Consider the following 24,791-nt stretch of genomic DNA (forward strand, 5'->3'; position numbering starts at 1 on the left):
CAAAGGTTGCTTTTAACACTATTATGCCATGACAAAAGTCAGCTTACTCCCATGAAGTGGCACAAGAAGTCTATAAAGTTACCCAGCAAAAACCACATTCAAGTCCTGGTATAAATCACTGCAATCCCACAGAAAATAAAAGGCTAAAGCTGCTATTTCTCCCTGCTATACAAACTTATAACTGCTACTCTGGGTCAGACCAAAGACCCTTCTGATGCCATCCATCTCAGACAGTGGCCACTAATGGTGGGTAGGAGAAAAAAGCAGAAAAAACGAGACACATGCAAAACAATCTATGCCCAGTTGGATCCTCCCAGCTTTAGAAACTCAGTGGCTTAAGGATTTCCATAGGTAGAGGCTACATCCAGATGAGCATATTTATCAGCCTTTTCCAGCTCCTTTTTCCACTCTATTTTGCTCTTTAACCCATTCATACTCTTGGCCTGGTTTCAGCTGGGACAGAGTTAATTTTCTTTCTAGGAGCTTGTATAGTGCTATGCCTTGGATTCAGCGTGAGAAGAATGTTGATAACACACTGATGTTTTCAGTTGTTGCCAAATAGTGTTTATACTAAGTCAAGGATTTTTCAGCTTCTCATGCCCAGCCAGCAAGAAGGCTGGAGGGGCACAAGAAGTTGGGAGGGGACACAGCCAGGACAGCTGACCCCAACTGGCCAAAGGGGTATTCCATACCATGGGACATCATGCCCAGTATATAAACTGGGGAGAGTTGGCCTGAGGCAGGGATCACTGCTCAAGAACTAACTGGGCATCGGTCAGCAAGTGGTGAGCAATTGCATTGTGCATCACTTGTTCTATATATTCCAATTCTTTTGTTATTATTATTGTCATTATTACCTTTATTATCATTATTAGTTTCTTCCTTTCTGTTCTATTGAACCGTTTGTATCTCAACCCATGAGTTCCCCCCTGCCCCGATTCTCCCCCCATCCCACTGGGTGGGGGGAAAGTGAGAGAGTGGCTCCGTGGTGCTTAGATGCTGGCTGGGGTTAAACCACACCACCTCTGTATAGGACAAGCTCTACAACTTCGTATTCGGTGTGTGAATGGGTGAACAGCGGGCAAGTACTTTCTTTTGGTGGCTTTAAAACAGGTGCCTGCTATTGTTTGGTATTCTGGTAAGTAATTGTCCGGGGTTTTGTGAAATCTTTGGTGTTTGTCTTGGAACCTGGTCACAGGGCTTGTTTTTTATTTACCAGCCTGCACGTGACCCAGTTGCACTCCTTTGTGCATTGACAGTGTTAGGACAAAGCTTGACCGTGATCTCTGCTCAGAGCAGCAGGCTGGCCTGTGCAGAGGGCCCAGCACATGCCTGTGCCAGGATGCCAGTGCATGCTCACTTAGGCCTGCCTGCAGGCAGAAAGATCAAGTTGTGGTGTCACAGGTGCTTGAGTTACACCTACAGCTTCTTCTAGAGCTAAAAGCAATACCCTGGCTTCAGACACAGTATAACTTCTGTTCTTACCAACCAACCAAACAGAACCTCTAATGAAGTTAAGACCTTTCACAGATTCTTAAAACATTACAAAAGAGCTTTGTACGAGTGACTGGAGCTACAATGCTTTGTGGCAGTTAAAAAAGCAAATGTTAGGAATCTTTAGCAAAGGCACAGAGCAGAACCAAGACATTTTTATCTTGCTGTATAAATCTGCCCTCACTTATCTAATGATAGGAAGTTACTGACACGAGTATTGCTGAGAAAGTACAACTGTCCTACCATCCATGCTGGCATGCCAATGGAAGGTTACTTATTCCAACACAGGTGATTTTTCTATGGATAGGGGGCTATGCTATACTAGCATGAGGCACCTTTAAAATACTACCTTTAGGTTTAGATACACTGATACAACTGTGTTGCTCGTAAAGGAGTAAAGAAGAGAGGTCATTGGTTTTCTAGAGGTAAACCAAAAGCCCACATACTAGCCCCTCTTTCTAGTTTCCATGTAAAAACTAGGGCTCAAGTGAACCAGTCAGCATTGCTATAGGACTTGGCAGCTTCACATGAATTAAACACAAAGTAGTTGCCTCTCATGACATTGCCAGTGTTCAATCACCTTAAGACAGTCTGGATGTTCAGCAGAACTCAGACCTGACAGCCTCAAAGGAAACTCCTCATAAAAATGGGAGGTTGCTGGAGCAGGTCAGACCCAGTAGGGAGGTCGCTCTGCTGTGGGCCTTTCAGGCAGGAGAGAACAGCCCCTGCAATACAATGGGGCAGTTTGAGAACTGATCCCCCCATGCTACAAGACAACAGTACTCCTCCTATTCATCTGCACTGCTCTTGAACCTCACAGGCTGAAGAACATCAGAGCAAGGAAAAATAAAGTCTAAACATTATTTGCATTTCTGAGCAATAGGTTACAAAGGAAAAGTGATGCTCTTCAACCTGTAGTCCCCCCAAAATGAAAATACCAGTGCCACCAAGACCATGTCCCCTTCTCCCATCAGGACAGGCAGAGCTCCATGATGCAATTTTTACATAGTCTTTTATTGTTATGCATCTAGCTTACCAAATTACACTCTTAATTCTTCAGACCTCAAGCATCTGTTTCCTTCCTCAGTGCCAGTAATAGGTAGGAAAAAGTGCTGATACTCAGCTCCAGCAGCAGAGTGCTGCTTTCTCAAAAGAAGTCACCTCCTCTGACTTCTCTCTCACCTTGCTCCTTTAGTAGCACTGTTCTCCTGCACATCACCCCTATTCTTTGTATGCAAGCAGTCCTTTCAAACAACTGACTTGCACCTTTCTAGTAAGGAGCTCGGTGCCGCACAAGATTTTACATTCCACGTTTAGGCCTAGGAACATTACAGAAGTCTTCCAGTTTCTTAACCAGTCTCTCATGAACTCATTCATTGGAGGTCTTGTCCACTCACTACACACAAGCTCCTGGGAAACAGATCACTGCATGCTTTAGATGCAATTACTTCGAATTCTGGGGAAAAAAGAATCTCATGGTGGGATTAGAAAAGGCAAAAGCTTATATTGCTCAAGATGGAGCTTGACAGATTCATGATGGAGGTCATGAGACGTGCCTGCCCCTACTAACAAGGGCTGATTTGATATGCTGGGAAGTTGCTCCAGTCCTACCTTGTTAGTCCAACTTCTCAAATACACCCTTGGCTGCTGAAAGCAGTCTTTTGGGTGAAGCTGCTTTTCAGACAACGCTGCAGAGTAACTTAGCTCCAGCAGCTTTTCCCCATTGCTCAACCACACAGACTATTTATTACAAATCATTCTTTCTTCCATAACACCAAAGCAGAGCCCAGTCTCTCCTTGCTAGAGAAGTCCACAACCCTTCTCAGTTACTCCCGGGTGATTTTCCGTGTCACAACCATGAGCTCAGGCTGTGTCCTCCCTCCTTGGCAGTGATGCCACCCAGTCAGCCTGGGCACTGGCATTTCCCCATGCTGCAGAGCCCTGCCGGACCTCGCACAGCAGCACCAGGGGTACCAGAAGGTACACGGCAACAATAAAGCAACTGTCTGTGCTCCACAAGGAGCCTGCTGCAGAGTCTGCACCAGCGGAGCGAGGACATGTGAGCACTGACGTACCAAACCAGGCAATCTTGCTACCGCAGCCTTTAGACAAGACTTCTACAGTCTTTTCCCAAGGATATTATTGTCTGTAGGGGGGAAATGACCCGACACAGCTATTTGGATATGATTTAGCTTTTCTGGAATAACCACCTCTGCAAATGCTCTATATATCTATACATGCCTCTTCCAAAACAACCACTTTTCTTTCAGAAGTCTCCACAATAGAATTAAAGCAGAATAGCAATTTCCCCACCTGAAGATAAGGTTTTGGGAAATTTTGTCTTCCGACTCTGCATTTATTTCTCAAGGTCCTGATGCCCCCTTTAAAAAAAAAATACTAGCATATATTATCTCCAACGTTTTATAAATATTAACAAAGAGAAATGAGCCCTTTCCTGAATAGATTGGAGGGAAGTCCATACAGTCATAATGAAGACTTTTTACCTGCAAACAAAATAGTCACATGAAGCTGCACTCCAAACATTTAAAACAATCTGATCTAGCTGCATGCCAAAACCAAGAAGGGAAACTAAGAAATGAGCTCAGAGGAGTTAAAACCAGATTTTTGGAGGGACCAATACTAGCCAAAAAGCTCAACTTGAATGGTGTGAATGGAATAAAGACAAATTACTGTTATTTGTTGACTTTGCATTCAAAACCACATAGGACAAATAAGAAACATAGCTGGAAAACCTTGCAACTCAGGGTTTTTTTTCCACCCCTTTATTTCACATGTGAGTATGTGTACACAGTGAATAATCCCTCCACTATAGCAGGTGCAAGAAAACAAAAAAGATGCAGTGTTTTTATTAGACCAGTTCCTAGCAGGAATTTGCACTCCACATAAAACTGGCAAGAGTCAGCAGCAAGGCCCAGAAACTGGTAGAAACAGTCTAAAACCAGACAGAAGCACATCAGAAATATATGAGTAAAGTGACACTGTAAAGACATTGCTCAGATAATGTATTGGGGGGGGGAACCCATAGCCTTGTACTATCAGTATTTTCAGACAAATCTCAATTTACATAAAAATACAGCATTCAAGACAACTTCAGATGGGAAAGACCATGAAACTCAACTTAATGGAGATGTGCACAATTACTTAAAACCTGTAGCTAAAAGGAAGACTCAGGTGCAATTCTGTTTCCATGTGAGACTGTGTGATATACAAGCACCAGTTCTTTTTGTTGAGCTAAAAAGAAGTCTTCAAGAAAGTGACCACGAGTGCCAGTAAAGGCAGTGAATGTGTTTACAACTATTTCCTGAGGATGGCCACAAGGGTTTCTCTTCTCCCTTGCTGACACATGTTCAGCCCCCAAAGCTATTCTCTTCTGCTCTCCCCTGTCTCCAGTAAGAGATGCTAACTCTGATTTAACACTGAGCTGAAGCATATCTGTTGCCTGCAGGTAACACACAGGCAGCTTTTTCCATCCTTGAATAAAAGGATGGGGAAGAACTTAAACCAAGCCATCTCTCCCCAGGCTTGGAAGGCTTCACAAGCCTTCTTCATAAGCTGTCCAAAACACATGTTGAACCAACAGTTTTTAAACAGCTCACGGAAAAGGTCTGCTGCCAGTTAATCAGGCTTCACTTCCTGCTTACCTGGAGTGCTGTAAGCCTCCTTGCTTTCTAAACAGCCACCAAGACTGCCATGAAAAAGGGCACAGAAGAGACTTGAAATTCAGACATTCTACCCTCGTGCAGAGAGCATCCTCCAGGTTTGCCCCGTCCCCTTCCTCCCGCCTCGCAGGTTACCTCCAGCACAAAGCTCTGGGCAGAGGGGCTGCGATCGGGTGCTACTTTGGGCATCCTCTCCCCCTTTCCCGGGGCTGGTCCAAGCCACGTCCCAGCGGACCCGCGGCAGAGCGGCCCCGGGTGCCGCTAACAGGTGGCTTCACCCGTCTGCTTGGCACGGCGCTGCCGAGCGAGCGGGAGCGCGGCGGAGCGGAGCGGGCAGCGTGCGGGGAGCCGAGAGACACTTGCGACACTTACTGTTTATGTCGAGGCCCGAGGCCCCCAAGGGACCCATTTTCACATAATCTATAATTATCTCTTCGCTTTAATCGCCTCGTCACTTCTGAGGCTCTCCTGGGCACAGGAAGAGGAAAAGCTCATTAACTGAACCTTTTCTCCTCTCTCCAGCCACCCATAGCTTTTAATTGCTTGGTGTTGTTATTATCTATCAGTGCAACTGGGATCATTTTCATAAGAAAGGGTGGTGGGAGGGAGGGAGGCAGGAGCGGGTCCCTGAGGTATGCACCACAGACAAACCTTTGCTTTCTCAATTATTTATGCCAGCTGAGGTTTTACAAGCTGAATAAATCCATAACTCAAGTTTATTTTGAACTGGCAGGCTGTCCCGGGGGAAGTGTTGCCCACTTGCCGGCACACTTGCGTGCCGTCCTCCGAGAGCAGCCGGGACATAGCGAGACATGTGTCATCCAATTCCCCACCCGTTGCCGCGCCGCCGCACGCACTTTGGTAGATTAGCGGCAGCACCGGAGAGGCGGCGGCCGTGAAAACCCCAAAGAGGAGCCGCGCCACCGAAGGATGCCCTCTCCCAAAGGGAAGGCAGGCCTGAGCCAAGCTGCCCCTTTGCACAACAAAGCAAAGCCTCAAGGGTCACTGCTCCGGGGACAATAAAAAGTGTGTGGGGAAGCAATAAACTTGGCAATCATCTTGAAGTCAGAGACTTGCCTGCTAAGCATCACCAGAAGAGCATCCATTTCTAAATAACACTGACCTGAAAAAAACCCAAGCCCCAGATGCCTGGACCCGCAGGTGTTTTGTTTTGAGACACGCCGCAGCTGAGCACACCACGGGCTCTGCACAACCGGGAGAGCTCTTCCGCAGGGATTGCACAGCCCAGCATTTATGCGAGTGACAGACATCTGCGGCGCAGCCACCCAAACGCACACACAATACCAGCACGAGCCTGTAATTCCCAACACAGCAAGGATGCCGGCTCCCTCATCTCTGCAGCTTTGTGCTCATTTCCAGTGGTGGCGTTCCCGCAAGCGGGGCTGGAGGGAGGGAACAAAACCCCAACCGTGCTCCGGAGCGCTGGGCTCGTCTGAAAAGCCGTGGCCACTCCAAAGTGGCATTCTTGAAATGGATGCTGGAAGCAGCTCTTTAAAATTCAGCAGCCTTTGTGCCTGACCACACGCAGCGACCTCTGGTATTTTCTGCCAAAACAGTTCATTTGTCTCGCACAACAACTAATCAATTCCCGAGGCCATCCATCACGGGGGGCTCACGCGAGCCGGCCCGGCAGCAGGGCCAGATGGTGGCTGTGTTAGTGGGATTAATACAATTCTGATAGATTACACAGCATCAGGTGGGCTCCCAAATATGAGGGGTGCCTGCTCCGTGCCCCAAACACAGAACCCCACTTGTGACTGGGATTTCTCCCAGGCGTTACAGGAAAGGGTTGAAGTTCCTATCAGAGAAAAGGGCTTCTTCAGCATCCCTTGGGATGGCAGAAGCATACAGCATAGCTCAGGGAGGCCTCCGTGCCGACCAGTGGATGTCATTCCCATCCCGACATGCTGAGGCCACGTGGAAGCAGCCCACGGCAGAGTGCAGGAGGGCTTCTCCAGTGGAAGTGGAAAGGGACACAAACATTTGACAACTTTATTTCACGTTCTCCACCTGCCAAGTCAATGCTTTTGTTTGCTGGAAACACTTATAAACTACCTCCCCCTCACCCCTGCTTTAAAAAAATACTGAGAAATAACTTTAAAGTTGAATTTCCAATGCTATGGTATTTTTGGCATCTTCCTCAGTTTGTGTCTTAGATTAAATTTATGTTGGTGACACATCAGTCAATCTCATCTCACCGCTCATTTCCCAGGTTTGTGAAACTGTAATTATAGCTATTTGGTCATGAAAGAGCTCAACTACTACTGCTTTTGTTCTGGTAATAAGACTAGAAAAGAAACATAAAGCTTTATGTAGCAATAAAAAACCACACCACTATACCCAGCTTGAAATCACAGATAATTCCTAAATCCTTCTTCCAGAGGAACCTCCAAGTCCCATCATCAGTCACCAGCACGCATTATTTTTATGTAATGCCCTAAGCGAGATAAGTGATTTGCAGAGAAACACAGAGGCAGAGCACTATGCTAATACATTCTGCAACTGCTCCCCATTAGTCACTTGGGGTACTTGAGCTCTTTATTGCCAGGGTTTATTAATGACTCTTAATTGATGACCAGTGCCCAGCACCCCAAAGTAAATAACTGCTACACCTCATTAGCTCAAGAGACCTTCTCCTGATTTGAGGATTGATCTATGAACACACAAATTGCACTGATTTAGCCGAATCTCTTTCTAAATTGATTTAATTAGATTGGTATAACCTGTTTCTATGGATGCTCTTGAATTTATTTGGAATCAGTGCAATGTCCTTCTGTGAGCCAGACTGACCAGTTTTCTATCTTGTTCTCAAAGCAGAAACATTTGAGATAATTATTGATAAGGCAAAATCAGTCCTGGCACCATCCCAGTTCCTCCTACTTCTGATCCACCTGACTTTAGGGTAGGGTATGGTAACTCCACTTTGTTCAACATTCACAGATTTGCACACTAAAACCCAAGCATTTCATTCCATGAAAGGAATGTAAGCATTATTTATGCATAATTTTAGACACTTGGTTTGAAAGCAATGGCATTGCTGCTTTGCTTGGTAATTTACTGCTGATGGTAAACTAGTAGTTTACACTATTTAAAACAAGACCTCTCATCTTCCTACTACATAGCAGCAGCTTGGAGGAGGTTAATCATTTGATAAACTGTTCAAAAGCTTCTGGCAAGAATAAAATGAGTGAACCTGCTTAGGTGAACCTTCAAAACTCTGCACTTGCATTCTTGTCTATCTCCTGGTGCAAGGCGAGGCTGTGGCGATGCTGGGCTCCAGATAAATTAGACAGCCTTTTCCTGCCTTTGCATCAGCGGAATCCTAAAGGGCGTATGGTAGGCTGTGTTTGGCAGAGTAATGCCTGCTGAGAAGTTGCTTTCAGCAGTCTGTCAGAACCCAGGGCTGATAAGGACTTGAGTTTTAGTTTTCAGTACACAAAACATGGGGGTTTTGGGCTTGTTTTTTGGTTTTAGGTTCGGGGTTTTTTGTTTTTTTGCTTATCCCAGGCTTCCTTAATATGAACCTGTAACTAGAAAATATTTATCCTATCAACAGCCCTGGAAAACAGAGACTAAAGTGGTTTGATTTATATTCCAATTTTTCCAAGCTGGTTGTAAAGCTTCAGTAAGGCCACCATAGACAACTGAGTCAATAAAATAGGAAACTTTGCAGACTTTCTCAGATCATAGGTTCTGAGGTAGCATACACACTGAACTTACAGCATAGGTCTTACCTGTAACTATCATTGTGTTTAAGTTTATGCTGTGTCAAGCTATTAAGTTTTCTTTCCTCTTAAACATTTTTGTTTTCTTCCTCTACAGAAAATGCCTTATTTTTTTAAGACTACATTCTATTTACAAATGCACAGAAGTATTACTGAATGCTAACCTTATGTTCTTGTAAGTAACCACTCACAGCCTCAGAAAAGTCATCCTTCTCAGGTGAGTGGTATTACTATCAAACCAATTCAATCCATGCTCTAGATAAACTTGGATGCCAAACTGAATGTCTAGAGCCATCCTTCTTTGGCTCATCTGCTTGCAGATTTGGTACCAGTGCAATTTTGCTGTTTAGGGCTATGCTTTTACTATTATAATTATTACTGTTAGAGATGTGCCTATAATTGCACACATTTATTCCCCATTCCAGTAAGAGAATGAACAGTAGACAAAAGCCATAATATATGGGCAACTGCACTGAGAAAGCTGAAGCTGTACAACTTGTGCGTGGGTGAGGTTATAATGACACTTGCTCACCTCCTATCTCACAACTGAAGACACCGGTACCTGTGAGCCAAACTGTGCTAATGGACCACATGAGTTTCCTTTGTGCCAGCAGAGTCAGAAGTCTTCATTTAACTCACTTTCAGCAGACTCACCCTATTCCAGCTGTGTCAGAGTCCACATCTGCCTACAGCCTTATTTTGTAAGGACAACAGCTATGCTATACTAAACTAAACATACAGCACATATGTTCCTCATGGTATGTTTGGGAAAAATGTATTCGGAGCTATACTTACCTTCAAGTCCTGCACAAGTCTTGTTCTCATGGAAATAAAGCCAAAAATACGACAAGAAGATTTAGACTGGTCAAGCCAACCAGACCAAACTCTGTTTTCCTGTATATTGTGCTGTATTTCATATCCAAGAAGGGGCACAGGCAGTACTTGGGATAGCCAAGACTCTGAAAGCACTGTAGGACTAAGCATAGCTCATACTTAGCGCCCAACATTGGGCAGCACTGATACGTTCTACTCCTAACAGAAGAGCTCGAGCAAGACAAACTACAAGGTCAAACTATGAGATCAAGGATGTTGGCCGAGGCCTACACTGGCAGAGCAGGGAAGAAGAAGGAGCTTGTGGCTAGCAGAAGTGCTATTTCTCAAACAATGTGTCAAACAAAGGTCACACCTGACCACCTCTGGTCAGGGTCCAAGGGCAAGTTAAATATGTGTTGGCTCTCCATACGAGGCAGAGAAGGCTTCTCCTGGCCAACTGTTCCATCTCGCTATGAAGTGGATTGCAACACCAAAGGAAATGCCCGCACTACTGCCAAGTACAAAACTGCCACCCTATTTGCTTACACAGAACCGCCATATCAATTTCTACCTGAGCTCCTTGCAAAGGCTTTGGAGCCACCTGCTCAAGATTTATTTTTCATTAGTTTGTGTCCTGGTTTTGCCTGGGATAGAGCTAATTTTCTTTCTAGGAGCTGGTATAGTGTTATGTCTTGGATTCAGTATGAGAAGAATGTTGATAACACACTGATGTTTTCAGTTGTTGCCAAATAGTGTTTATACTAAGTCAAGGATTTTTCAGCTTCTCATGCCCAGCCAGCAAGAAGGCTGGAGGGGCACAAGAAGTTGGGAGGGGACACAGCCAGGACAGCTGTCCCAAACTGGCCAAAGGGGTATTCCATACCATGTGACATCATGCCCAGTATATAAACTGGGGGGGAGTTGGCCTGTGGGGGGATTGCTGCTCAGGAAGCAACTAGGCATCGGTCAGCAAGTGGTAAGCAATTGCATTGTGCATCACTCGTTCTGTAAATTCCAATTATTTTATTACTATTATTGTCATTTTGTTACCGTTGTCATTATTAGTTTCTTCCTTTCTGTTCTATTAAACTGTTCATATTTCAACCCACGAGTTTTACTTTTTTTCCCCCAATTCTCTCCCCCATCCCACTGGTTGCGGGGGAAAGTGAGTGAATGGCTGCATGGTGCTTCGCTGCTGGCTGGGGTTAAAACACAACAGTTTGTGACAAGTCAAAGAAATGCTGTGTTAGAATTTTAACACTTCAGGAAAGTTCTCAGCAAGCTTGGGAGGCTGTGTGTAGAGAAACCAATGTTTATCTTCTAATTTCCCAGGACTAGAATGATGCAAGACATTCAATAAAACAAATGGGATCACATACACCTAACAGGTGACTGCAACATGACAGCAAACACTACTCAAAAATTTAGTCTTCCCTGACTGTTCATTTTAACTAAAAATACAATGCTGTATTCTGAAAGATCCTCCAGGCAATCATGTAGGTATTGGAGTTAATATTATACCCATGATTAGTAGTCTGGAACAGTAAAAAACCAACCAAACAAAAAAAACCAGCTGTCCTTATTCAGTAGCTAATGTCACTTACTACTTGCACCTTGACAGTTTTTAAATAGCAGCCATTCTAGTTCAGTAAAAGTGTTTCTGCTATGATAGCTGCAGAAGCTAGAAAAAATTAATTTGATATAAGGTACAAACTCTCCCTGAAGGCAAACATTGTCCAACATTAAAACCTTCACTGAACAATCCTTAATGAACTTATTGGTAAAGAAATAACTATTTGAAAAAGGTGGTGTCTGAATAGCTTTCTATTAAAAATATCCAATATTACCTTTTTTTAGCCATATAACTGAAAAATGGGAAGCCTTGCCCTTCCCCCACATATTGTGCTAGGGAAAGGTTACTACCTGGCAATGATACAGGCAGTTATTGATTTAAATCATTATGGACCTGAAAAGTTCTTTCCTGTCATTTATTATCCTGTTGTAGTTGCCACCACACTTGTGCAATATTAAAAAAAAGCTTAACAAAACGACATTAGAAAAATACTGGTTTTAACTGAAGTCCAGCAGAGATAATCACCTGATTGTTTCTTCTTGATATAATGAGCTCACAACTGGGCCTCCAAATGCAGTTTTGCTTTCCTTTCCCCTCTTCTCTGTCGTCTGAAAGAAAAAGAAAGATTGGTCCAGCATCCTGGCTCCCATCCTGTTCCAGCCTGTGCCACCCCTCTGCCATCTCCCACCCCTTCCCTTGCCCCAGAGATGGGATCAGGCCCCTGGAAGCCTCGTCTTCATGGCAGACGGTACCCCATGACCCTACTCCATCCAGAACAGCTGGATGGATCTCTCCACAAACCGGATCAATGCTCCTCTGAAGGTGGCCCAGAAGGGTCACCCGAAAGGTAGGCTTGGCAGCCTCGCCATCCCACTCATCAGCCAAAGCATCGCCTCTGCTGCACTCCCAGCCATGGCCCCTTAGGGCCCAAAAGCTGAGCCTCTGTGAGGTAGCATAATGTTATGTTACTAGATTGCAAAACTTGCCTTTATAAATCTATTTAATATAGATTTAAAATTAAATTTTATAATGGGCAGCATTTCCAAATGATTTACTCCCAGGAACTCTAGGATTCTGAATGATTCCCACCATAATAGAAATGAACAATTAGAATAATGATTGATCGATACAGAGCCTCACGACTACCTTTTCAAAAAAACATCCTGCAGCTTGGGATCTTCAATTGCCTGACTTTACATTGATGCCAGACTTTCAGAAACGGCTAAGTGCCTGCTATCTGAAAGCCTGACCCTATTTTAGGGGATACAAGGCACCAGAAACCCTAACTTGTCTTGGGCATCTAGTGTCTGGGTCTTTGGGTAAGCAGTCAAACTGGTTTGCAATTCGCAGCAGTAATTCCTTATAAAACGAGCCCATTAATTGCAACATGCTGTTGTCAGTGGACAGTTCTGTGGACTTAAGTGACGAGAGATCATCAAACCCAGGGTTAATAAAATCAGAAGCAAAGGGAAAGCCTTCACAACCTCTAGCAGTCTCTCAGTAGCTGCAATACATTGCTGATTACACCAAAAAGCATTGCTGCCTCATCAGAGTTGTACCTGGAAAGATGTTGAATTTTTTTTTTTTTTTTCAATAAAACATGCTTACATTTGTTTTTCTTCCTGCTCCCTAAGTTGCTTTTGTTTTAAATCAATTTACTGTTTCCCCATAATACATTTACTTTTACATTCTGCGCAGTTTGAGCCAACCAGTTCCACCTTTCAGCTCTCCTATACCTACCCAAAGCTGTAATATTTGGGTTTGCAGATAAAACAGGCATACTTCTTTATAAGAATAAAATGGAAAGGAAATTGACTTTGAAAACTATTCTATAGCAAGTAGGCTTGCTCTAATTTAGAGTAAAAGATGACACAAAGTTCTCCTTTCCTGAAGGGAAAGGGCTTCAGAGTCTTTACAGTGCAATGCCCCTCTTAAAAAATTATTTAGCAGAGAACCTTACTGTCCATCAATTATTTCCACACGACTTATAAAGAAAATTAATTTCAGATCATCTGCTAGTACATGCAAGAATTATTTCTATAAAATGAAACTATACTCACAACTAGTCTGTCTTCTTCAATGTTGAGGGACAGTGGTCATTCAACCAGTATCAGAAACTATAAAAAAATTTTAATCTATATTGTTTCATCTCTTCCCACTACAGTTTTTGGTTACTGCTTTTTTTTCAAAGTCAGAAACAACACTTGAGAAAATACGTTTCATCTTTCCAAAGGCAGAAATTGTAAAACAGGTTTCTTGGATAAAGTTCACCTTCTTTATACAACCAGTGCACTTCTACCAAAGATCAGTCATGTTGATTGAGTACACATAAGGTCACTGGGAAACTTAGCAACAAAGGCTTTCCCAAAAATCCTCAGGCAGAAACTTCTCTGACTCTTAATCCATATACAGGTTACTTTGTCCAAGTAGCTTTTATCTCATGTCTTTCACACAGAAATAGGTAACTCAATATTCAATTTATGAATGTTGAACCAAGCTTATTTCATCACAGTCCTTAGTACGTAGAACAAGCTTATGAAAAACATACAGGAAAAGTCTTGGCTATCCTCTCAGGATTTAATGTGTGCCTCTACTCTGCAAAGCCATGAATGACAGCATTGTGGCTCCACCATTCATCACCACTAGACTTCCCAAGGGCAATCTGTCCAGGCTATGAGGAACACTTCTTCCCAAAAACATTAACTCTGCCTCAACACAGATACAAACTGGTTTCTTTCCAGCCACCCTTGACAACTCACCTATACCATGAGCTCATCTGCCTGCTTCCAATATCTATACTACCCAGCCTGCCAGGGACTCGCACGCAATATCTGAGCATGAGGTACCAAACTGAGTAATGAAAGAGGTGGGACAGAAGCGGTTGCTCCTTCCAAAACACATCACAGCTATTGTACTAACAGGAAGCAGTGTTTTTATTTGTCTCTCATACTGGCTGAAGGGATCAGTAATGTGCAGATGCACTTTCTTAAATCTCTTGATGTTTCTACAGCAGAAAAGGGCTTTTAGGGCTGGAAAGATGAAAACAAATGCTACATATACACAGATAACAACCAGTGAGTTTAAAGTCACGTTACTCTGCAAACCACAATGAAATTAAAAACTGACACTGCAAATTTTCTCTTTCCTCTGTTAAAAAAGGTACTAATAATTAACTATGTGGCTCTCAATTGAGCCAGCTCAATTTCTCTCACTGCTGGCAGCGCTGTCCAAAAGCTCTGCAGATACACATGTAACTAATGATAGTCAAGAAATAACATGATCCCAGGCTCTCATAATTTGCAACCTGAATCCAAGAGAGCTGACAGCAGTATTATTTGCAGTCAGGACCATATAAGAGAGATGCTGTAGAAAAGGCAAAATTACTGTCGGCTGCATGAGCATGAGGGGTTCGCCCTCAAACTGCCAGTTAAAAACTGTGGGAATAAAGGGGAATTTGTGACAGCATGGGAAGAAACCTTGGAAGATTGCACTCAAGTGCCAAAGCACAGGCAGTGCCATGTAAGAGATCTGGGAAGAGATGATAAAGAAATCAAAGAGATGCCTTAAGAGGCACTGGAATTTCTTGTGGTTTGCCCTAATTCTTGCCCATTGATTCTTTGTTGCTCATGTAAAATTAAGGCTGATATCAAAGTCACTATTACTCTTGACAGTTAACTTTGGTAGGTGGATCTGGTTACCAAAGCTAGCATAAATCACAGGCAAATATGTGATTCAGTATGCAGCATACATACTCATCAAGAGACATTTTCAACTCCCTTGACTCCCGATGTGCTCACGGACTGGTGCAGGGAACTCCACTAAGCCCAGAACTATCCTTCTCAAATGTCACCAGGAATGCCAGAAGAAAAGCCGCACTCCTCCCAGAACAGACAGCAAAGCATCCTCATCCCTGCCTCAGTGAACTGTATTTGTCAATAAAAGACTGGCTCGATTCAAGGTACAATCGCATCTCGACTGGCTGTCACTGACAATGCTGCTCCAGACGGCCTCAAAGCCTGACAACCACTTTCTGAACAAAATGGAAATACAGGGACTAATATTTGCTAACATCATTAATTCATTTTTTTCTCCACTCCCCCTTCTTCCTTTATCCACAATGTCAAGTTGTATACCTTTAAACTGTTGTCAGCCATAAAACAGACATCGTGTCCCAGTTCAGAGGTTAACATATAATGACAGACACATTAAAACCCCCTGTCCAATGCCTCACTGATGATTTCAGCTCCATCTTCTCTTCAACGAGACAGTAACTCAAACTCACTTATAAGCTTTAACAACATTAAAGTCTAATCATGATTGAAAAAAGGAGAAGGAGAAGGTAGTTTTATCATACTAAGCATTATGGAAACAGAAACCAATTAGAGACAAACATTTTCTTTGTGAGGGTTTTGGGTTCACCTTCTATTTTGGTCTTAAAAGTGTCCCATGACCATAGCATGATCCATTTCTCTTCTTTGGGAAGCAGGATGAAAATTATCATCTAAGAGGAAGATTGGTAGTTTCCTGTCAGGGGTTTGTTTGGTGGGCCAACCTCTTGCTATACCCCTGAAGACAGGACAGGGATTTGTTATTTTTCATCTTCGAGCCCAAGTGTTGTTCCAATCTACACAAAACAGGCTACGACAGATTTAACAAGATGGCACTTCCAAGGGCCCTTCCAATGACTCACTTCAAACTCATGTGGCAGAACTCATTATAGAGATGCAGGTGAACTTACCATTGGTGATTAGCTGGGACTGAACTGGACCAAATGGTACACAGCTATTTTGTAAGTAGGGGAAAGGACTCAATCGGACAGAAGGAAAGGTACAGATAAAGTATCTATAAAGATACTACAAAACAGCAGGAATAGCACAAGTTTCAGTAAAGCTTTAAAAAAACCCCACAAACCCAACAACCATAACTTAGAGTCAACAGAAGAGCTAGATCCTAGGCATGAGGTAAATGCAGGGCATCCCAGTTTTGGGGGAGAGGAGCATCTTTGCATCAAGAGCAAAATGAGAACTCTGTCTGGCTAGTTTTGCATGTCTAGACACCCAGCACACACAGCAGCGATAGCTGTTTGGCATGGCTGTGTAGCACAGAACATCTATCAATGCTCCAGTTCCCTCACATCTCACTGTGGCTTTTCTCCACACCCAAAACCTTTTAAGTAGCTTCACATAAATACATATTTAAGAAAAAGAGAAAGCCATTAGCAAGAAGGTTCATCTCCTCAAAATACTTATCTTCAAAGTTACATTGGCCAATGCCTTAAAACAGCCAAGACAAGTTCATTGTCACACATCTTTGAAACAGAAAAGTGAGACAACTTCGATGAGAGCTATGCATCAGGGTCTCACAGCCGAACCACTGCAGTGCATGGAAGAAGTTATCTCAGGTGATGTTCAGAGGCTACTCACACAGCCCTGTGCAGAACCCAGCGCTGGGACCAGGGACACACCCTACCTTGCTCTGTACCAGTTTGCAGAAGGGTGCATACATGGCAGCAGAACAGTGAAATGCTCTGCTTGACAGGAACATGGCAGCCTTCAGCAGAAGAAGCAACCGAAATCTGCCTTGGCCTGGCAGGGTGCCTGCAGGGCTTCAGGGTGCTACTGAGGGTCCTGAACCACTGAGGCTGGAGGAGCTGCAAGTGCTGGATATTCACAGAGGTCTGCTTGGCAGGGGCAGGAGAAACCCTGGCCCACATCCCAACTCCCCAGACTATACCTGGGAGGTGATCAGCAATTCCAGTCTCAGCTGCCATGACAGGACAGGCAAGATCCTGTAACCCCAGTACAAGTAAATCCCTGAAGTGTGCTGATTGAATTGTAATTAAGCTGGCATAGTCTCAGGTGACAAATTTTACAGAAGACACTTCATAGACTTAACCCAACAGTAGACCTCAAGGCCTGCTTTGCTGGCCACCATGTCCCCTTAATGCTCTGGATTAACATTTCTGGACACAATTTGAGGAGTGAGGATCATTAGGGAGGCAACAAGAAAACATAAACTCTCCTAAAATTTCAGACACTTGCCCCCCTCCTCTGCCTCTGTGCCACTGCCTGGCCATCCCCCTGGGAAGGGAACTTGGGCAGACGCTAATTGTATTTGACAGCAGCAATTACATGCAAGGCTGGAGATTAGAAGCTCGTTAATTGTGTGTGCCATAATTGCTGCCGTCTTTTCCTTCGCTAGTTAAGGCCAGTGCCAGGAGAGCCAAGGGGAGGAGGGTGCTCTCCACCCCAAATGCAGGTGGTCTGAAGATGAGAGCCCTTGGACAAGGAGGAGATGTTCCCTCTCCCCCAACACTGCAGGAGGCTCCTGACCCCGTAACAATGCGGGAGGGTCCTCCGGCAGGGCAGCTAATGAAGCATGAAATGAGGACAATGTCCTCTTCCAAAGGTATTTTCCACCTGTATCTTTGTGACTTTACAGCTCAGCTGAACTTCAGGCTACCTGCAGTGACAGGGAAGGTAAATATTAACCCTTCAGAGGTGATGCTACTAAAGGAAAAACAATTTTAACATCTATAAAATTAGGCACTACATTAAACACTTGAACAGTATTAAAAGTCTCTTCCCCACTAAAATGTATGAGCTCAGCATTTCTCACCACTCCTTACAGACTAGCAGAGACCAGTTATATCCAAACAATATAAAAATACACTCCAGCTGAGGGCAGCCTCCCTGTTACACTCTGCTGTAAAGCCACCTTTCATGAAAGGCTGCTGTACCCTCCGCACCAGCTGTATTAATGGCCGTCATAAACAGACTATTTTAATATTCCTCTCTCAACAATCCTTCTTGGCTCCCTGCAGCAGCTCAGCGAGAGCATGCACATGACTCAGCACCTGGAGCATTTTCAAGAGACCACTGAGGATCCGTACCACTTGAGCAAACTGTCCTATAAAAAATGGCAGTACACTCTGTAGGATAATATGGGGTTGCTTTTTTGTTTTGTTTTAAATATTGCAGGGACAATTTAGTTAGTATTCCATTAATGGCTACATAAAAAAGGTTTTCCGGTTCTTTTAAATCTCATCACAGAATTTCCTCTCAAAAAACACAATTTAAGACAGGGAAAATATTTTTCCAGATTACATTAAAAAAATAAAAACAAACATAGTATAATTAATGTCATAGTTAAAGAGTGCTGTGATCTAAAACAAGGCCTTGCAGACTACTCATTTAACCTATAACGAGTTAATTAACAACTGCACCATAATCACAGTTGGAAATTATTACTAAAGACAGTCAGGGGAAGGGATATAAATGTAAAATGCTTAACAATGTTGAGCAGGTTTAATGTTTGCTAGTAGCTGTGATTTCATGACTCACTGTATACATTTTAACATATGCATGGAATGGAATAATACGTTCAATCAAAAAACCTAATGCAGTGGCTTCCAACAGTTTTTGATTTGTGGAGGTTTTTTTTTTTAAATGGAAAAACAGATATGGAGGTGACAAGCACAAGACCACCAGCAGACTCTCCTTTCCTCATGTCCTTTTCACGGACGCTGCAGTAATTTGCAGACTCCCAACGTCTGCAGACCAAAAGGCGAAGCGAGTGGCCTGTTTGTACCCTTCCCGCACGAGGCAGCTTGCAGAAATCAGGAGCTTTCACAAGAGGAACACAGAGCATTGCATCGTCAGTCCTGGAAGCAATCAATCACTTCTGTCACATCACCCATATGAAAATCCACAGATGCCCAGGCAGCGGGGACCAAGCTATATATAAATTGCTGGTTTTTGTCAATCTAATACACGATACTCATTTATATAGATTTACACAGACATTTGTATGAGCAAAAAATATATTGTGAGCCAAACTGGAAATACCAAAAGGCTACATAGCTTGGGATGAAACATGTGCTCTGAAGCTTGAAAGCTGAAGGCAACCCTAACTTTGAGAAATAAAAGGACATCAGCCCCCACCCCCGGCCTGCCTGTTGACATATTCATCCTCTACTTGCTGGAGCGACACTGGGCCAGACAGCATCACAGCAGCAGCAGGGCCAATTTCCCCATTCGCAAAAGGAACGGCTCCAAGGCTGCTTGACCAGCGCTGCTGAAATTTGTTTCCTCCAACAGACCCGGGTCGTGAAGGCAGAGGGTGGATTTATGAGCTCTGCAGACAGAGAAATGGCAGAATGAAGAGATCTTCACCGGCCCCTGTCCCCACAGACTCAGGCAAGGGAAGGATCAGAGCATCCCAGCAGGAACAGAGGGTTTCTGAAGTTACAGCATAACCGTTCGCAGCCAGAAGGATGCAGCGGGATCTGGAGGCAGCTGCCTGCTGAACAGCCTTTAGTACTGTGCATCGATGCTGTGTCCAAGCCTTTACATGCCTTTGTGGTGGTTAGTTCAGCTCAAAATACGTATAGAACGCTCTAGACACATTTAAGGAGTGCCATCTTTTCTTACAATAGAAGTAATTGGGTGCAAGAGTGCCAAAGTATCTAAGTACTAGACAATACATGCTCTTTTAAAGGATAACTCTTTTTCCACTCTAAGAGACAAATGGCATTTACAAGACATTAACCAATATGTTAGCTAACATCCAAACAAAATCTTAATCTCCAGCAATTACACTCAATACCTCCTTGATACTTTGTGTAAAGAGCAAGCTAAACATAACCACTTAACCTTTTTCTAACACGAAAAGCTGTATTTTCATTAAAGAAACAGCTTAATTATGCTATAGCTTATGTTATACACAAAACAACTACAACTATTTTCTAACTAAAAGCGTATGCTATTTTTAATTAACACATTCTCTCATTTAAACCAGCCTTTACATAGCCATGTGAAGCAGCTGGGTACATGGACCCTTCCTGTGTCTGAATACCATCACGTAAGTGTCTACAGCTCCACACCTAAAAATCAAGGCATTACATACTCCACAGTAAGATAAACCCATAATTTCTACCCAAGTTCTTGAATTATTTTTTTTAACAGCCTCTGACACAGCAAGTTGAAAGCTCTGCAACAGCTTCAATTACTTTGAAAAATTAGATTTTTTAATTAGGGGTTGCACCCTTCCCCATTTAAAACAGTCAAGCTGCTAGCACAGCCTGGTGGGTTGCTGGCCAAAATAGGCACAAGAGTTTCATGAGAAGCTACCACAAGCTCCCCAGCGAGCTGCAGAGCAATTCAAAGCCTACCTCATGCCACAAGCAGAGGAGACTGACGCTGCTCCTCCCACCCTCACTCACCACTTCACTTTGCTATCCAGAGCAATAAGACTTGGGTGCACTAAATCAGGCTCTTCTAGCTTTCTGGGCACCCTAGGAATATATTGGGGTCTACATATGTCAAGGAGGCTCCCTGCTGCTTGGGAAGCAACCTGGCCAGTAGGAAGCTAAGACTTAGCAGAGAAAGCACCTCTTACCCTCCTGGTCCTCCCCACTTCCCCTTGTGACTTCCTATTTGGTTTTCCTCCCCTTCCAAACCTCCTGTTACATCAGGCTGATGTTCAGCCTGCTCCATTTTCTGCCTCTGCCCCAAGCTCCTAACTGCATCTCACTGCCTGCTTACCTCCCCTGCCTCTACAGCCCGTGACAGCATCCTGCTTGGTTCAACCCCTCTCCTCTGTCAGCCCATGCTGCAATCTCCCCAGACCCCAATTTTGTAATGTTGCCCAGCGCTACCAAAAGCTTCATTTTCTAATTTGTTTTAGCCAGTGGAGTTTCACTACAGAAATTAACCTAACAGGAAAGTTTTGATTGCTGGTAGAGTCACTTCAAATGCCACAACACTGCTCTTTTCTGCTTCCAGCCTCACACAGCTGCTTCATAAAAACAAGCTTTTCAACACTCTCGTTATCCATATTTTTGTTGCCAGGGCAAAGCAGTATTGCTGCTAAAATCTGCAAAAAATGAAACCTGCACATGGCATTTAAAACCCCTCCTTGCCTTGCCAGAAACGGCCACCTCAAGGCAGAAATGGGAGAGGGCAATACCTGATTGCATCTCAGCCATTTCAGCTTGTAGTCTGACACCTTAACCTAACAAGAGGGCAATACCTGGTTGCATCTCAGCCACTTCAGCTTGTGGTCTGACACCTTAACCTAACAAATTCAACCTTGCCATCTCAATTTAAGCCAAGATCTTGGGCTTTCCCTGGAAGTATCAGCACCCATCCATTTTCTGTCAATTCAACCACAGCAGCAACAACCTTCAGCAGAGGATCAGCAGCAACTTAACCTGATGTGGTGGTCCTCCTCTGATATTGAGATGCTCTCTCAGCTAGGAAAGCACTTGCTCAAGTGAAGTTTGAAGATCCCAGAGCTCAGCTGTGTCCCATGCCTCCAGTCCTACAGCTGTGGGATCACAGAATAACCAGGTGCTGTGGGACTGCTACCTGTATAGCTGCAGTGCACAGCAAAACCTGTTACTTCTGGACATCTCTTACGGGGAAAATAAAGAAGCAAGTAAGCCCCTGCTGCACAGAAAGTTACACCGTAAAGTACCTTGCCTCATTCTGTTACATCTTGTCATCATTGAATGCCACTAGTTTGATATATATTTAAATTTATTTGATTTTTTTTTCAGTTGCCTCTGGTATATCTGGCTAGCATGCAGTGTCTTAATCCACCAGTAAGGCAGGAATCATGACACTGGGATGCTGCACACATCACTATGCTGCAGCAGCAGACTCAGCATCAGCCAGGCAGCGCTACATCTCCAACTATTCTTTTTTCTGAATACATTCCAGATAGTACAAGATATTTTTTTGAATTAGTGCAAACTGATGAAAATTAATTCATTGACATATTCAAAAGGAAAAATATTACATCTTTGCTTAAGTGTTTAACCAAAATCACTGCATTGGCAGCCAAAAATGACAAGCCCACCAATTTCTTGCTTGCAATTCCAGAGAACAACTACTGTTACATTCAAGTAGCTGTGAGAGAACGTATTATGCTGCCCACAGTACTCTAACAACACAGTGCATCAGCACTGCTGGATCTGAGCTGGAAAAATAGGGACATCATTGCAAGCAAAAGCTATCCCTTGCAGGGCTAGTAAGATTCATATTTAACATACAGTATGTTTTTAGCAAGACCAGGCAGCTTAAAAGGGGAGAGAGAGAGAGAGAGAGAGAAGAGGTATAAATTCTTGTCATGATAATTCTTTACTTTAAAGTTTAGTAACATAGAAACATGGGCAACCTCTGTACAGGATTCCACTGCAGCTTTCAGTACACGACTGTTTGCATTGCTGGTTTGCTTTCTAAACTTCAACCTTTCTAAAATACAGGCTTGCAGCTTGGCACTGTTGTATTTCAATCAATCGCTTGAATGAGGATTGCAATGTCATAAATAAAAGGAGCTAAGACCATAAATTTCTGCAGAGATGTAAAATCAAAGAGAACAATCCAACAGACTCTCAGGGGGTGGGAAGCTGACACATATTCCAGCTGTTTATATTTCTACTATGAGACACTTGTTCATTTTAACTTTTTCACTTCTGCACAGCTTGCCAGAACCACAATTCCAAAAACCTGAAAATCTCACTCTGGAGCTGGCATTTAGTTTTGTGCTCTACAATAAAATGAAGCTGCAGAAGCGAAAAAGCCCTAAAATTTATCAAGCTTGTCCACAGGCAAAATCCCAGACCACCACGGCTGACAGCCCCACCAGCACAGCACCCCAATGCCTGGCATGCGAGTTACTTGCTAGAACAAAGCATCCTCAGGACATCTCTGACAACTCCATCCTCAGGCCACGGGTTCACAGCAAACAACCGCCAGCTCCCATCTATGCTGTTATTATGAACAGAAGTTACACATACTAGTTTATTAATCCGCTCCCTCATTTAAACAACAGCCAAGGGATGGCAGTGTTATCTTCACAGTACTGAGTGAGGACTTGAACAGTCCATGAGCCTGTGCTGCTTTTAAAACCAGTAAGTATAAATAGGAAACTGAATTTGATTTGCTGCTCAGAGCATAAGAGTCTATACAACAAAGCAGGTAGGCAGCGTACTACCTCCTACTTGGTGTACCAGAGTTGAGCTATCTTGCATGGAATAAAATTGATAAACAGTTACATGCACGAAGACAGGGACAGAAAGGTAGCAAATAACCTATGGACAGCTTTGTTTATGAGTAGGACCTATATCAAGTACTTAAAGCATCAGCACACTTTCCTCATGAGAAGGTACAGAGAAGCAAAGGATGCAACATTATCCACCTTTATTGCAGAAGAACAGGGAAATTTAGTCCGTGTCTGTAGTGTGATATTTTACTGTCTTACACAACAGGAACAAGAAAACATCCCCTTGCTAGTAAGAAAAATTGGTTCTGAAAGCATACTCCAAAAGCAAAACACTCAAGGTCTAACGTGCAGCTGATGAACTGCCATTTTTCCAACTTGGATAAAATAAGTTGGGTCACTCTGCCTGCAGTCTTGCATGTATGAGTAAAGTGTACATAAACTGCAAGCTTTAGTTAGCCATGCTTGGCACAGATTACTCCCTCCCGCAGGAAGGCTGCGTGTACAACTAACTCCACTTGTATGCTAGAGGCTGTCCCTCACACAGCTGGCAAAAGGCAGCAGGGCAGAAGAATTCCACCGTGTGTCAAGATCTAACCCCTCTCAGGATGTATACTAAACTATCACATACCCCAGTGTGGTTCACAAAAAACCCCAACTCTGCAGTTTGCCTAAACCCAGAGGATATTGCATTCTCACATGCCCCAAAGCCAGAAGCCTGGGGTGGATCAGGTTTTTTGTTTTCGTCTTAATTTCTAGTGCTTGCTTTTCTGTTAAAAGAATAATAATAAAAAAAATACAGGCTTCCTGGTTGTTTTTGGGTTTTGGTTTGGTTTTTTGGTTTTGGTTTTTTTTTTTTGGTTGGTTGGTTTTGGGGTTTTTTTGGTTGTTGTTTGTTTTGTGGGGGTTTTTGTTTGTTTGTTTTAAAGGGGAAGAGCCTCATCAGACTTTATGAATTCTCAGCCATTCGCTTTTTCCAATGTGGTCATCCATTGAAATAAGAGCTTTCAAAACATATATAGCAAATGGTACAGTTTGTTTTCTGCATTTTGTTACAATTTTTATTCTTAAGTATAAAAACAAAAAGTCAAACATGAAATTCCCTAAGGGTGAACTGACACACAAGGATCTATACAAACCCAGAAAGAAACAGGATCAGTGAAGACCAAAGTCGCTGGCAGCACTGCTACGTAGCTTGCAGGAACACAGGAGGCTCCTCTCCCCAGTGTGCTGCATTAGCACAGAACAGGAAGGCAAGCTTTAAGGAGCACAGCCATAATTTGATTAATCCCCACTTTACACGATGCAATTAAATTGCTTTTATACTACAAAAGAAATAAAGTCACTATTTTCAAAGTTTTTGACCTCGCAGTATAGCAAGCCATAAATTGAGACATTTACCCAAACTAACTGCACAGCAGGTAGGAGAATACACTGCTGCTCGTGACAAGCAGAGACCCAAACATGTCTTTTCCCTTC

General features: G+C 43.4%; 1 protein-coding gene across 1 annotated transcript in view; it reads right to left on the reverse strand.

Annotated features, from left to right (window-relative positions):
* Positions 1-24,791, reverse strand: part of ACBD6 (acyl-CoA binding domain containing 6) — an 89,681-nt gene that overhangs the window by 51,118 nt on the left and 13,772 nt on the right. Inside the window, exon 4 of the mRNA XM_069789730.1 lies at positions 11,832-11,914. Within this exon, the coding sequence (XP_069645831.1) occupies positions 11,832-11,914 (83 nt within the window). The remainder of the gene's footprint in view (positions 1-11,831; positions 11,915-24,791) is intronic.

The sequence above is a fragment of the Haliaeetus albicilla genome, chromosome 8 (assembly GCF_947461875.1).
Source record: "Haliaeetus albicilla chromosome 8, bHalAlb1.1, whole genome shotgun sequence".
NCBI lineage: Eukaryota > Metazoa > Chordata > Aves > Accipitriformes > Accipitridae > Haliaeetus > Haliaeetus albicilla.